At 42.9% G+C, this 15,919-nt stretch overlaps 1 protein-coding gene across 1 annotated transcript in view; it reads left to right on the top strand.

The window, feature by feature from the left end:
• The window catches only part of LOC146174624 (multidrug resistance-associated protein 1-like), an 86,074-nt gene that overhangs the window by 21,497 nt on the left and 48,658 nt on the right, over positions 1-15,919 (top strand). The window contains exons 2-9 of the mRNA XM_084583797.1: positions 5,009-5,185; positions 7,831-7,956; positions 8,360-8,497; positions 9,948-10,085; positions 10,169-10,230; positions 12,648-12,776; positions 13,561-13,725; positions 15,048-15,222. Of these exons, the coding sequence (XP_084439923.1) occupies positions 5,009-5,185; positions 7,831-7,956; positions 8,360-8,497; positions 9,948-10,085; positions 10,169-10,230; positions 12,648-12,776; positions 13,561-13,725; positions 15,048-15,222 (1,110 nt within the window). The remainder of the gene's footprint in view (positions 1-5,008; positions 5,186-7,830; positions 7,957-8,359; positions 8,498-9,947; positions 10,086-10,168; positions 10,231-12,647; positions 12,777-13,560; positions 13,726-15,047; positions 15,223-15,919) is intronic.

The raw sequence follows: 15,919 nt of genomic DNA, 5'->3' as shown, positions 1-15,919 counted from the left end.
ACAGTAGTTTTAATGTTTAGATTCCGGGTACACTCCTCAGCCTCTAGTGGCCTGGCCTTGGTTGTTTTAGGTATTCTGTTTTTAATGCCCTTTTGGTCTTGTAATGCTCTTAATTGTCCTTTTGATTCTTTTATCGCTCTTATAGCCCCTTTTGTGTTTTATCGCTCTTAATGCCCCTTTTGGCCTTTTTTCGATTTTAGTTTATGTATCTTCGGATCGTGCCATCTTTAAATGTTTTCACCTATAGGCCTCCCCGTTTTTCGCTTCTTTATTTTTCATAGCCCTGCCGTTCTGCCTTGCTTTGACTTATATTGTTATCGTGCGTTTTGTTATATTGTTATCGTTTTAACTTTGCGTTCGGTGTTTTACGCCACGTGCAAACCCAGTAGTTATCAATTCTTTCACGCCCACTTTTCGTACATATATATTGTGTCACTCTCTAATAAAAACCAGTTGAAGTCAGCGGTGTGTTGTCGTTCTCGTCATGTGTCATTGTTTTGAAGTGCGCTAGTTTGCTTTCCAAGATGATTTACCAACTAGCCCGTTCTTCCACCCTTGCATATCGCATTCAATTCAGGTCAAGTAGCATACCACTTGGCCTTGTTTCAGTTGATGACAATGTTCAAAAAATGAAAATGAAGTTGATAACGGTGCTCAAGAGAAGCGGGACGGGGTCTGGTTCCAGTACCAGCCTGGCAGGGGACATCAGCACCAGGTTACTCTTAGCGCGCATGCACGTATTCTCGCACAGTTCGCCATTGGGCTCCGTTTACGGCACTTAAACTTGACAGTCCACACTCGCGCGTTCAGGTTAAAAATTGGGAAGCTGTACATATTTCAGCTCAAAATACGCCTTTTGATGTCCTCAAGGTAATGGACATTACAATTTTATCGCGAGGTCATATTTTCTCTTATATTCTCACCGTCAAGCCAGCTTGCGGTGCCTATATACCAAGTTTTTGTTCCCCTATATGCCCAATTATTTTACCTCTTCGCAATTCTCAACAGCTCACTTTAAAATATTAGGTAACATTTAATGGTACTGATGCACAAATCTGGCAACATATTTGAATCTGTTGATTGCGGAGCAATTTCTGCATTTAGCAGGTGCTGAAGGATTCTCGGAGGGGGTATCAGATGCCCCATAATTACCTAAGCTAACATGTTTTTGGAGTACCAGTTTGGGTGTTGGATGAACGTCTCAATAAAAACGCGATAGTTTGTATGGTTTGCGACTGTTTTCAACACAAATAAACAGCTTCATATTGACGTTGTGTTCTTAGATATGTCCAAGACATCTACCGCATTCCTTTATGCTTACTGACACATAATAAAGAGCTCTTATTCCCTAGTCGGATAGCCATGTGTCTGTGTCCCCACATGTGGTTAGTATATTTAAAAACTAATGAAATTACAATTATAAAAAGTGCCTATTGTACCACTAGGATGCCTGCTAGGCCTTAAGTGTTGATGTATGTACGTTGGTGATAAAATAAATGTGCGCGATATTTTAAATGCTATTGCTTCCGGCTGACCGCTGTTTACTTGATTATTAACAATGTTGCGAATGATTGCTACCATTCATGAGTCCTTTAATGATATAAATAAAACATGCATTTAATGTAGTTTTTTCATGCCACTGCAGGAAATCGACGCTTAACGTTTATAATTTTGCTTCTAAAAATAAAAGTAATAGTCGGAGGTTGTTAGAGGCCACGTATTGAGATCTTCAGTTGCGTCTAACAGTCGTCTTATGCTGACCAACAAGCTTGTCGGCCAATTTTTCACATAAAGCGAAATTGTCACGCATTGTCTCTTAGACAGCAACCAACCTGAAGTCAGCACTTAGAGGAGAGTGACAAATAGGAGCTTCTACGTGGTAGTAGCTGCATCTGTTCAAGAGGGCAAGGGCCGGAGGTCGCGAGTACTAGCTCATGCGTGACCACACCCCGTATGTTGGACAGTGCTTTTATACTCACGAATATATGAGGTGACTTGGCTTGTTATCTAGGCATACGGAACCGGATATCAGTCGAAATCGAGACTTTCCATAAGAGCTCGGCTCACTCATTTCATGGGCAGGAAAAATACTAGGTACATGTGATTATATTTTTTATTGAACACCTACTTCTTGCCAAATACACACTTCAAGGTACTTTAAGAGCTAAAGAACCTACCAAATTTCAGTATCCAATTTCACCAAATTGGATACTGAACATTAAAAATGCTTCCCCAGATTACAAGCAGTTCAATGAAATGGATATTACTGCAATCATAATGTAGATATGTTGAAACGCAGCCTCCTTGGAGGCGGTCTTAAATATGGCTGACGTAGGAGGTCCTCTAAATTTTAAGGGGCTTTGCTGCTTACCTGGTGATTTCTACACAAAAGTACATCTTTTTTTCTTTTTCAGCTCATGTTGCGGTAAAAACCTGCTTGGTAAATTGGCGCTAAGGCCTCTATTTGTCCTGTTTTTGCATAGCTTCTTACTCTTACCTAGAGGGAAAAGCTGTGCTTCCATCTATGGGAGTTTACATGGAGTTTCCCGACGATCGGTTCAGACACCATGGGCGCTCAAAGCATCATGGGCCGAAGAGCTACCGAGTGCAGAACTACAACTTTTGCCCAAAACGAATGCAAAGATAAACGTTTTTCTATCATAAACAAAGTTCTAACATTCAATTTTGTGAATAAAAAATGCAAAATGAGAGAAAGCAGCATGTCAGTGTGAAGTTTACCCAATATAAGCGATGACTCTTTCTCCTATTGGCTTAGTTTTGAGCAGCACAAATACCAATATTTCGCACTTAATAGGCACACTTTGAAAGGAAAAAAACCTTTTTTAAAATATTTATGGTTTCGCAATCACTGGAGTTTTTAGTCTCATTTCAGGAAACAGAAACCGTTTATTGGCGACGTCTGCTTTTGCGCCTTTGCTACTATGGCTTTTGCGGTCTATGTACGCACCTCGAGATGATGATGATGATGATGATGAAATCATAGTAACGCCACTCCGTGCACTGACTGTCCGGCAGCCAGTAGCACACCGGCCCATGATCCTTAGCAGGCCCATGGTGGCTGAAGTGCAGCGCCCTCAGCTTTCCCTCTAGTTAAGAGTGTAAGAAACTGTGTTTTTGAGACTAGCGATTTTAAATGCAGAGGTTCCTTAACTATCCTATTTCATGGACAATTCAGGTGACTAGACGTGCAACTATGAATTTCGCTACTGTGTTCATACTAAGTACGCTTAGTGTGTTCGTGACACATAAATTTCTTTCAGCTTGTTCATCATGGTTATGCCACAACCCTGGGATGAACAATAATTTTCTTTTGTTGTATTTCAGGGTAGCGCAGTTCGCGATTTCATAAGGTTTCAGAAAACATTAAAATTGAAATTATTTGTTCGACATTGACTGGCAGGCGCCAGATCAACCGAACAAGCTGCTGCGAAAGACTTTCTTTTTTGCTGGAGCAGAAATGTACTCCTGGCTATGTCCTAAGGCCTTATAAAAGATGGTTTCCTGATGCCAGGCTCTTCAGTGATTTCATGGACTCAGACGTAATGTGCAACGTCTTGACTAAAAAACTCGAAACCAGCTTAAAGCCACTGTATATGCGACGCTAATTTAGCTTATAAGAGAATATAGTCTGGAAGCACGGGAATACGTGGTCAATGAGAAGCGATTTCTGTGAAGTTCTCGCGCGAGAATGGATAAGTTCGTAGTATTCATCGCCCAAGTCTATTTTATTACATTAGGCCTAACATGACACGTTAAGCAATCAATGTGGGAACGTTACTGGATGGGGCTCATTATTCGCTAGTGGAGTTTGTTTTCACTTATTTCTGCATGTCATGGGGGAAATCCTGTTGTCATGAAATTCTTGGATAGCTGATACTTTTAATAGTATTTGAAACTCAGCTTTGCGTATGTGTTGCAAATGGACTAAACTGAACTCTTCTAGACTTTCCAAATATCTAACTGGTTGGTAGACTTTACAAATATGATCCAACTTATCTGTTGAGATTATTTTAACTTTTTATAGGCTTTTTGCTGTCTCTCGGGAAGAAACATTACGAGGGACTTTAGCGACTAAAGTAGTGAAAGACGAAAGACTGAGTGCCGCATTCTGCTACGCAAGTGGCATTTTTTAGTAATTGAATAATGAATTAGTAATTGAACTGGTAAATAAATATTTATTCATTATTTTGTTAATAATGAATTAATTAATCAGTCAATAATTAATAATTGATCACTAATTGACATATGGCCATATAAGGTACGCATTCGCGCATACTGTGGTGAGACTCTGTGATTGGTCGAGACTTCTATGGCGTCATCCCGCCTCGACCAATCAAAGCCGTCGCATAAGCGGGACACATTTTGCCCACGATAGCATGAGCCAGTAAAGGTTTTCGCCTTAATAAGTGAGGTTGAGGAAAAACATCACCAGGTGTAGCAAAAGGGATAAAACCGACTAAACGCCCATTTAATGCTTCCTAGATCATGTATCTGAGCTGTGAAGCAGAGATTGATGAAAAAGGCTTCCGTGCGAAGAACTGACGGTATTATATTGCTGCGAATTCTTTCTTGAATTAAGAGCCTCAATTGGAAATACAGATCATGTTATCGTCAAACTCTTCACCCTATGCGCAACATATTTCAAGGAATTTGCTGCTGGAACCAATTGTGGCTAAATTACAAATACGAATAGTGGTTACTATTAAGTAAAATGCCTACCATTGTCTTCCTATCACAACCACGCTGAAACATTATTGCGGTAAGCGAAAGTAAATAAAAACTCGGACGTTGTTACTAACAGATGAAGTACAGGCACGGCTCAGCTGGCCAAACGGTTGCGCCTGCCGGCTTGAGAGTTCGCGCTCGTCGTCCTCGTTCGATGACCTCTGGTGACCTTTAAACTCCGTCCTCAGGAATTTTGCACTACATCATTTCGAATGCTATGTTTTGTTTATTATATGCTAACCATGGTTTTTCCGTCTCGCAGGATGAATCCGTGACGTGGAACACGGATACTCCCGACTTCACGCCATGCTTCCAGGAAACCGCTCTGCTTTGGGCTCCATGCTTGTTTCTCTGGGTCGCCGCGGGCTTCGACATCGTCGCCTTCAAGCGAAGTCGCAATACGCGACTGCCATGGACATTCCTCAACGTTACCAAAGTGGTAAGCGACGCTGTTCCATGCCAGAGGTTTGTCGCGATTTTGTCGCGGATTAACCCCGAATGCACATACGAGACTGGCAAAGCTTCAACCAGACCTGTAATTTTTACGTTCGACTTATGTCGTTATTTTTCGTTCATTTGTGGATTTGTAACCGGAGCCGCTCATGAGGGAAGCTCACTGAGCAAGTCTATAATAAAAGGAGTCTGTCGATCATTATATAGAAGGACAAGCAATACGAAAGTCTGAAAAGCGAAATCTGCGAGCATCTTTTCGAGTACTGAGAAATGGCATTTGGTAGTGGACGTCCCCATTGAAGTGCATTTATAAACACATAATGACATTTGCAGTTTCCGTTAAAAGACCGCTGTAACGTTATTTAGATCTACTGACATGCAACAGTCCGTGAAATGTTTCGATTCATTAAAATTTGTTGTTACATGCCGTACGCACAGCACACGTGTGCCTTGCATTTCACCTCCATCTAAACGCTTCCCCCGTGGCTGAATCGTGCAGAATTTGTCTCGATATAAAATGCTCGTTGTCACATACAAAAAACGACGTTCTGCCTTGGATGAAATCTCCACTAAAATGTAAGTTTACACTAGCCAAGTGCAAGACTGTCGACAGAAGTTTGCATATGTACCGTCTTTACCAAAAGTAACCAGGCTGCATAGTTTGCTTCTCGTTTGTTATATAAAGCCAACAAGAATTCCCAGAGGATCACAACTTAAGAAGTGAGTAGAGGTGCTCGCCTTTACTTTGCATAGATTTACAGCTTCAGAAGTGGTACGAATTCTTTGCTACCCGACTGCGAAGCGGAACACGCAGCCTGGTTACTTATGGCAAAGACGGTACATGCTTGTTCACACGTAATGTGAACACGCGTGTAGGTGGTCGGTCTCTTCAAAGTGTCATTGTGTCCTACGCCGCCGCACATAGAACCAGTGTTGTAGGCACAGGGGAACCTGGAGGTGGTGCGTCGAAGCGCCTGCCACTTTGCTTCATTAAGTGGCCAAATTGGACTCGATGACTCTAAAAAGACCGATCACCTGCTCTCTTGTTCGCAATAAGATCGGAAGAGCTTGTACTTCCAACTGCCTTATGCCGAAGGGTAGCTCTGCGCACAAAAAAAAAAAAAGCACAATGAGAATATCGAGCTTCCTGAAAATGGTTACGAAGGCTTTTTTGGAAATTGAAGAAAAATTATAATCTTTGCATTGTTCTTTCAGCTCGGGGAGTAAAACACCTGGCCGTGTTAGCACAGCCGGTGCTTAGACGGGAGCAAGCGGGTATTCTCTTAGAAATAGTACAATATGAAGCGTGTACTGTGCTGAATTGCATGGAAAGTTGGCAGCTTTGAAATTAGGCAGAAAAACGAGAATGTGATAATATACACCGGCACGAGAACTTCCATGACAGCAATTATCTCAAAACATAGAACCAGAAACTTTTTCTCAGTGCACATCTTAGTGCCCCATGAATTTGGGAAACGTGGGTACACCGTGTTCCTCTGCTGAGTTCCAGGCCAGATTGGAATTTCAGGGAACGAGTTCGCACATTCCACAGCAAAAGCCACAACATGAGCGATGCGTGCCAAATGAAAATATTTTCTCATACTTACAAAGGCACAGTTAAGCGAACGGCTATGTCCGAAAGACAGATCGTATGGGACATTGAAGAAAATACATTGCATACGATTTGGTTAACTATGCCACAATAAGATTGCCTTGGTAAAAAACCATGTTTCGACGTGGTGCATGGCATTTCCGATGACTGATGTAATGCACAGCTACATGCTTTTGGGAACACAGCCGCTGTTTGAAAGCGCTATTATAGACTGGCTTCAGTTACTCATGTCTCTTTAATCCTTCCATATTTAGGAAGTGAAGGACCCTATATTAAACTGTTTTAGAACATTATGCATTATAGGCATTTTGCTACAGTAATTAGCTTAGAAAGGAACCCTGACACTGGCACAAGGGTTCAGGAGCCTGGCACGAGTGGATGGAACTCCTCAACTTGCTCATGAGTGTCCAGAAATTATCTTCTGCTTAAGTGTTGCGTTTTCTACCTTACATTTCGTCTCAAGTTTGCACTTATCGCATTTAAATGCTACGGTTTTATTCCAGCTAACTCGGTGTACCAAATTGGGCTGCAATGCATCCGGCATCATGGGCATCACTTCCTTTTTTCCCTTTATTCCCCTCCCAAAGTGTTGGGTAGCTTAATGGGCATCGCCTGGTTAACCTTTCTGTCTATTATATTTTCTCCTGTCTCTCTGTATTCTAGATATTTAAACTAGATTTTTAGCCTGGCTGAGTTCCTTTTAATATGCAGGATTTCGTAATTCTAATAATTTCGCCTTGTATATCCCATAAAATTGTACGAAATTTGTTTTTGCGCTTCTTAACATATTCCCTCTTGCGCCATTGAACTCCGGGCTACCTATAAATGCAGTGTTTACGTGTATAATTACTATTCCTAAATTCGTGGAAAGAATGTCCCGAAGTAGAAGTAAGCAATCATGATAGTTTCTGAAAATGGCGGCGACGAGTCGTCGAGAATCAGCCTGCGTGCGATGCCTGTCTGCACTGTGAAAATAGCGGAAAACAATTGTCTGATTTCACCTGGCCTTGTCTTTGCAGCTACTGTCACTCCTCCTGATTCTGGTGTCGGTTCTCGAGATTGCCCAAGCACTGACTCGCTACGCCGAAGGACAGATCGTGTTTCCGGTCGAGTACTACGCTCCTGTCATACGTATGGTCACATTTGTAAGTGCTTTCTTCGACCTTCCTTCATCGCTGTATTGCGAAGGTCGCAATAATAGTCGTTAGTGTAAAATTGTTTCATGCACTCTGATATATTTTTTTTGGCCTTCAGGTCACACGTTACCCTCTCACAGAGGTCGCTAAACTTTTACTGGCACAGCCACGACCACTTATTAGAGCGCAGCTTCTATTTTTGCCTTCATTAACCCTGACGAGGCGACTCAGACGTTTTCTGCGAGTGCCATTAATGAACGCTTTCAAAGAGGTTCTCAAGACATTTAAGGTTTAAATACGTTGAAATGTTAATTGTTCCAGGATTTTGGCCAACACAACTCCAGTATGGAAAAAAAAATGAAATGCGTGAGTGTGGAATCGTTTGACCCTTGATTTCGTCCCTACTTTGCAGGTTCTGGCTCTGGTGCTGATAGTGACAGCCCGTAGACGCGGCGTCTGCACATCTGGACCGTTATTCCTATTCTGGTTGATGATGTCCCTGGTTTCTATTGTGCGATACCGGTCCATTCTCCTCCAAGTCTTCAGTGAGGTGAAGGTTTTTTCCTAAATTTTCTACGGAATGTATTTTGTTTTTGCACTGTGCTGCGAGTTATTAGAAAGAAATCCTCTTTAGCGCAACACATCAGGGGGAAAGAGAGGCGCTATTCTTATGTGTTTCACTAAAAAGATTCCACTTAGAAAGTTTGAACCAACTAGCCTTAAACAAACGTTGTTGTAAATGCTTTGCAGTCAGTGGAATCTGTCAACCTTTGTGGCTATAAGGGATGGCTATGGGCACTTACATATTCTTTAGACTGGGGAATGAAACTTAACATTGCCTTTGACCTTGAAATGTTTCTCGGTGAGTGCAGCCGCCAAAAATATAGGAAACACTTAGGCTTCACATTTAGGTTATGACGCGACAGTGCACGGCTCTCGTATGCTCTAGCCTTGAAATTATTTTTTCCGTACCTGAACTGGTGCTACCCCGAATTCCGCCCCTGTTAAATCACACGTACCCATTAACATACAATCATAAGCTACCATATTATCTGGAAGACCTGCCGACATGGGTATTAGTGATAATCTCCGCCTTAGCAGAGTGATACGAAGGTGCCTGTGTGGCTTAGGGACAGCGTGTTCTAGTAGGGATCCAAGGGTGGCAGTGAGTTCGATCCCATCTCTACCTTCCATCTCAAAGGAGCTGCCAGAGTTCATCGCTCGATCCTTCCAGCACCGTCACGTCATGTGTTCTCTTAACTACATGCGATCCGGCAATCAATATGAGCCAGGTCGCGTCGCCTGTCAGAGGGATGCAAGCGATTTTTCGCTGAGCCGACGCCGGAGCATTTGGAGAGCAGTGCCTATAGCACTGTCACGTTAATGCAGTCCTAATGCAGTCGCCGACGCCTTATGTATGAACTCTATGAAAAAATCTTGAACATGATGCGGTTGGCTTGATCTTTTTTTTTTCTTTTTAGAAAAGAACGGCAGTACTCTACCATTTTTTCCGTTGCATTAAAGAATCAAAGTAACTGTGTGGCCTTCTAGAATAGATTTTTGACTACTGTGCACTATATATGTCCAACACTCCCGCAGCTTGTTTCTTTTTCCTTGAGTCCGATTAGCTGAGGACAATCTTGCTTGAGGTTAATGCAGTCCTAATACAGTCGCCGACGCCTTATGTATCAACTCTATGAAAAAATCTCTAACATGATGTGGTAGGCTTGATTTTTTTTTTTTTTTCAGAAAAGCGCGGCAGTGCTCAACCAGTTTTTCCGTAGCATTTAGAGAATCAAAGTAACTGTGTGGCCTTCTAGCATAAATTTTGACAACTGTGCACTATATGCACAACACTTCCGCAGCTTGTTCTTCTTCCTTGAGTCGGATTAGATGAGGACAATCTTGCTTGAGAATCAGTGTACCAAGCGAAACAATTTGTGATGTTCAGTGCTCGGTGCGTTTTGCCGTGCCAATTATGTTTCGTGTGGTGGATGCAGGAGGTGGAAGCCATATCGGACGACCAGATTGAGTTCCGTTTCATCACCATAGTGATCTACTGTCCCGTTCTTGTGGGACAGTTCCTGCTCAGCTGCTTCGCGGACACTAGGCCAGCTGTAGGTGGCAAGAGAGTCATGGTAAGCGCAGGACCACGTCGCGTCAGTAGTGCAACCGTGCGCTGTAGTGCCGTAACCGTGCTCATCCTTCGTTCCTTCGGCAGAGACAGTGTCCCGAAGTACGAGCGTCGTTCCTGTCCAAGCTTCTCTTCTGGTGGTTCAACGGGTAAGCGGCAGCATCTGAACGCTCCTGCTATGAACGAGTTCTGAAAATGGTCACGTTTTCCGCCAGTGATTGCATATCACTCGCAAGAGCGAAATACAAAATCAGTGTTCCCAGTGTGCTGCCAAACTTGGCAGATCACTATGGGCTCATCTACCTAAGAAAGAAAGCTTTGAAACGCAAAATATTAGGTGTAATGTTAAGAGATAGTAAGCGCGCAGAGTGGGTAGAGAAATAACTCGAGTTATTGACATTCTGTTGGAAACAAAGAAGAAATGGACGTAGGCAGGACATGTAGTGCGAAGAGAGGATACTCGATGGTCGAAAAGGGTAACCAATTGGATTCCAAGGAAAGGAAAGAGTAGCAGGCGTAGGCGGAAAGTTGGGAGGGCGGATGAGCGGGAAGTGGATGCAGCTAGCCCAGGACCCGGGTTGTAACCAGTGCAGGGCGAAGGCCTCTTCCATATTACTCCAACTGATAAAGATGGCGATGGGTCCATAAGTTAAGATTGTAATGATGCGGCTACGAGCTGGATGTCTTTGGACAGAGGAAAGTTTGTGGTTGTTTTTTTATGGCCGGTATGCTGACTTATGTACTTGTAAAAACGATGTTTTTTTCATTTTAGCGAAGCAATAATTGGTAATTTTTACCCTTGCGATTGAACCAGAGCTTGTCGCCGACCAGGCTCGAAAGCATCTGAAAAAAAAAAAATTATTATAATGCAGGGCGAACGAAATCTATATTTACAGGACGGCTGCTGTTTTGTCGCTTGTGCTGTCTTTCTTTTAGCTTTTTTTAGGCCCAAGAGCACGAGTAACAAGCTGAACGAGAATTTCGATTCCGCACAATTTAACATATTTCTTCTCCAGTGTACGCTATGCAGTCATGTCGGCGGGGCATCTTTTGCGTACATGTGAATTTCTTTCGCGTCTTCGCGCGCTATTTTGATGAAGTTTTGAAGCATGCTCCATCCTATAAAAACAAAGTTTATAAGCGTCAAAAATTGTCCGCTCATATTCGCAAAGTCGCTACAGCAGCACCAACAACGAGCAAACCCCACTGCAGTGGCTTAGTGCTTAGCGGCCGTGCTTTAAAGTAGGTGAAACACGAGAGGCTCGTGTACTCCACGATGTCAGGGTACGTTAAAGCACCCTACATGGCAGAAATTCCACGCCTCCACCGCTGTGTCCCCAATAACCTTAGTTACTCCGGGGCATTAGATCGCGTTGCCAAAGCCAAGGCACAACCCTCTGCCGCCTTGGTACGAACTTTACTCGGTATGCGACTTCCCATTAAAACTTTTGTATAAAGCACACCACACAAAACATACAAGAATATTTGACTGTACAAGAACAATATACGTATGTGACATCGAGTTTTAAACAGATTGCTGAAAAACATTACCAGAGTTGGAAATTTGCAACAATAATAGATAAAATAGAGAAGTTAAAATTCCTAAATCATTCATGTATCACATTTTTATGCTGAATGCATTAGTCCAAATAAATGTCAGTATCAGTAGTGTACAATGAATTGCTGCGCTCTATTAGAGAAATTCACTTGAACACTGCACGAAGCGCATAGATAGCATAGAAATACCAACACTGGTTCACATAAGTATACTTGGTACCAAACCATTTCGGGATATATAACGAGAGAGCAGACTGCACGACCTCAGTGCGGTGAAATCAAGAAAGTGGAGGTACATCTAGAGGCATAAAGTTAATAAAAGGCGAAGGAAAAATTGCAGAGGAAGTGTGATAATAAACAACAAACTATAATCGTAATGTTTGTCGTGGAGGATTGAAAGTTGCGCAAATAACGGACATTTTGTCAATGTATTTTCTGTTGTGTTTGCATTGAAGACTCGCATATTACACATACCTTCTAACTTCCGAACAAAAAAGTCATTCCGAGAAAGATGCAGACAAGTGTGGAATAATCTACGTTTTATACCCATGCGGTAAACTCTAAAAAGGAAAGAAATACATTTTACTTTGTTTTAAGAATGACAGTATTTTTTAAATATTTGTTCTCCCTATAAATAGGAGCTGATTTATGGCGTATTCATAACAACGTAGATGCCTTACACTAGATATTTGGCCAAATAATTCAATACAACTCGTTTTGACTTTGTTAGGTGTCTGATAAAATTAACTGCTTATGCACCATGTATCAGAAAACGACTCTTCTTTTGTTACTATACATAAATATTCACGGAGTTTGCGAAACGAAATTAGCTGTTCTTCACCGGACATTGTGTAGTTCTTGCTGGTGTCGAAAACCCCCTAGTTTGGTCAGTGTCAATAATAGCAGTAGAAGGAAGGACAACTTTTCTTCATTTTAACTTCCTTGTACGGCGTTAATTTGAACAGCGCACAAAAGATAAAATGTAACTCAATTTTTTTTTTCTTTTTAGCATGGCCATCCTGGGATTCATGAGACCACTGCAGATGTACCACATGTGGTTTCTGGACCAGTCCAACCAGACAGCAAAGATCTCCGAAGACTTCTCCTACCACTTCAACAAAGAGAAGCAGAAGAGAGGGTGTGTGAACATCTATTCATCTGTCCTAAGATAAGACTGCAACTGTACTGTTCAAAGTTCTTGAAAGTGCATTAATGTTTCAGAGGACTAGTCAAAATTCATGAAAAGCCATCATATAAGAGTGTGAAGTAGAAAACTCTTGATAGATAAATGGCCAATTGGAATCACACCGCAGGTGAAAGCAGTTGTCGTAACTGACTAGCAACAGCAGGGACACAATTTTCGCGACTTTAGTGCAACCAATTAGGAGCCCACTTTTTTACCTTAATAACGTGCGAGATGCGAAGAAATAACAAGCCAAACGTCTTTGTCCTTGTCTATGTCCTGCTCCTTCGTCGGTTGTCACGCCATAGAAACTTTCGTGTAATATTATCAAATAACTGTAGCTGGCACCCCGTGCATTAGTAGATTGTCAATGTAGAATTGCGCGCTAATGTCTGCAATTATGCTATTCTTATAATTGAGTACGGAAAAATTGGAACTATAATTACACCGTAGCCCTCCACTACGGCTTCCTTTCTCTTTCCACTTTCACTCTCACCTTCCTTCATTCCTTTACGGCGCGGTTCAGGTATCCAGAGCGCAAGTGTGACCGATACTGCGCCTTTCCCTTCATGTGAACCAATTATTATTAAACTAATGTAAACGCAAATCGTTGGAAAGTAGCTACTTCTCCGCCACACAAAAGCCATGTAAGTTTTTTCTTAAAGCTTTACCATATATGATGGTTTTTCCTTTGCCAAATATTTCAGCTATAGTAACTTCGCTCCTTTTCTTGTCGCAGTGCTGTGCCGAGCAAGAAACCAGACGCCGATGGCCGACGTCCCATAGTGTCCATGATCGGAATCATGACTCCGCTGTTCCGCACTTTTTGGACTGAGCTCACTCTGGTGGCTCTCGTCAAGCTGGTGTCCAGCGTGCTCACCTTCGTCAGCCCTCTCATCCTCGAGTGAGTTCCACAAATATCGCTCCCTCCTTAACTTTCCTTCACTTTCCACGCGGATCCAGACAAGAACGGTGTTCAGGTGAGAGAGAAAAACGAAATGCGCGATAAAAAGATAAATTTTTGGGTCCCTCAATACGGCTGAATTTGAAGCAACAATTAAGTTAGAAACGATTCTTTCTGGCGATTAAATGGCTATGCTCGTTTGCTAAGCAAGATGTCAGTGGTATAGCGATCCCATTCATTTTGGATGCATTTTGGTTTATCAGAAGATATTTAAAGTATGCTTACTTTATGAGGCACCTTTAAAGAAGCGCATACTGTAATAATGCATCTGGAGTTAGAGAGAAACTTCATTACGATTCATCGAGCGTTGGGGATATTCTCCACGCGGACTTCGTTGACTGGTTATGAGGGTAGCTCTGCCCGTTACGTTAGGTATGCGAGTAAAGGCGGAGGGATGGAATCCAAAAGGAGCGGGAGAAAGAGTATTCAACACTATTAGCACAAGGTTCAGGGAAACTTAATATGGAGAACATGGTTGGAGACGGAGGAAAGAGTTGAGGGCATTTAGGTGGAGGCCCCGAAATATCTATAGTTGGCGATGGTCAAAGAAGGAAAGGTTTGACGGGAGAACCTCTAGTTGTGCTATAGAGAGGATATAATTTGTTTGTAATAGGGAATAGCTTCCCACGTTGGTGGATAAGGCGAGGGTACCCAGGCGCCCTTGTTGCAAAGGAGGTGATGCACGTTCTCACTGCCTTTGGTTTAGACAGGACCATGAATTCACCTTAGTGCGATTGTGAAGGGGAAATTCTCGCCAGCCCCTTGGATATCGTTAAGTTGGGCAGAAATGCGTCCCTTCTGAAAAGTGTATTTTCTCGTTATACTAACAGTTTCGCCATGCAAAATTTACCTTTCTCGATTTTGAAGAATAAGGCTCATAGTTGCCACAGCCTGTCACTCGTGAGCGTAACAGCTTTCCTCAAAGAGCTATTTTAAATTGGAAAGAGAACAAAAAAACTTGGCACAACTTTTTCTGATTTATGCAATTGCAGGCCGTAAACGACGTTTATAAAGTCATCGCAGGATCTACAACTTCCGCAATTTTTGACGCCGCAATGTCTACATTAGCACACAAAATATAACGGGGCCTCTCAAGGCCTGCATGACGGTGACTTGGCAAGTGCGTGGCTTCAGTGCGGTTATTTCTTAATCTTAGTAGCCGTGCATGTATTTCCTTCGATGTTCGTCTAGGAGCACGTCACTCGTGTTTTGTCCATCTTTAGCGCTTTGTGCCGCCGACCTTGTACACTCGCTCTTCGCAGCTTGCTGATCGCCTTCGTGAGCTCCAACGACCCCATGTGGCGCGGCCTTCTGTTCGCCTTCACCATGTTCTTCTCGGCCATGCTGGAGTCCATCCTCAACGGCCAGTACGACTATCGCATATACGTGATCTCCATGCGCATGCGCTCTGCGATGATCAACGCAATCTACCAGAAGGTAACGCCCGATCAGAGGACTTGGTCACGTTGTTGTTGTTGTTGCTACTGTAGGAAGAAGAAAAAACGAAAACTGTACGGGCCTGCTACTGCCTCTGTAGCTTAGCCGCCTCCGCTGCCTCGTGCGGACAGAAGAGGAAATAGAAAAGAAAAAGAGGGAGAGAAAGACGTGCGTCGCAACGGCCGTTGTCCGCCACCTAAGCGGTGGTGGGTTCAATGACAAGTACAACCATTGGTGGTAGGCTAGCTCTCACCTCTAACGGCGTGGACCTACCAGTCCCAACCCCGTAGGGCCAGGAGCACAACCCGCTGTCCCGTTCAGTAATGTTTTACCATTGGATAAAAAACGCGCACCAACAAATACGTACGACAGGACAGGGGCTGAACTGACGAGTGCAGTGAAAGGAACAGACTGCCGGGTAACAACCAAATGCGCCAAGCCAGAAGAGGCAATCGAAGGTTGATTAAAAAAATAGTAATTCCCTTGGGAAAACCTGTGTAAGTGCACTCAGAAGGCCTAATATTTTCGAACGTGCTTTACCAACAGGCCTGCCATTCTGGATTAATAAAGCATTCCCTGAAGCCTGTTTTATCTTCCAGTTCTATCTTTACGAATTTTCAAGCGCTATTTTGTTGTGTTGAGTATTTGCACAGTTTTCTATGGACTCTCAACCACCACGAGCGTGCCAATCTAAACC

This window comes from Amblyomma maculatum, chromosome 11 (genome assembly GCF_055883805.1).
Source record: "Amblyomma maculatum isolate TAMU_Amacu chromosome 11, ASM5588380v1, whole genome shotgun sequence".
In the NCBI taxonomy this organism is placed as follows: Eukaryota; Metazoa; Arthropoda; class Arachnida; order Ixodida; family Ixodidae; genus Amblyomma; species Amblyomma maculatum.
The sequence above is the reverse complement of the archived record's forward strand: the minus strand, read 5'-3'. Positions and strand labels throughout refer to the sequence as shown.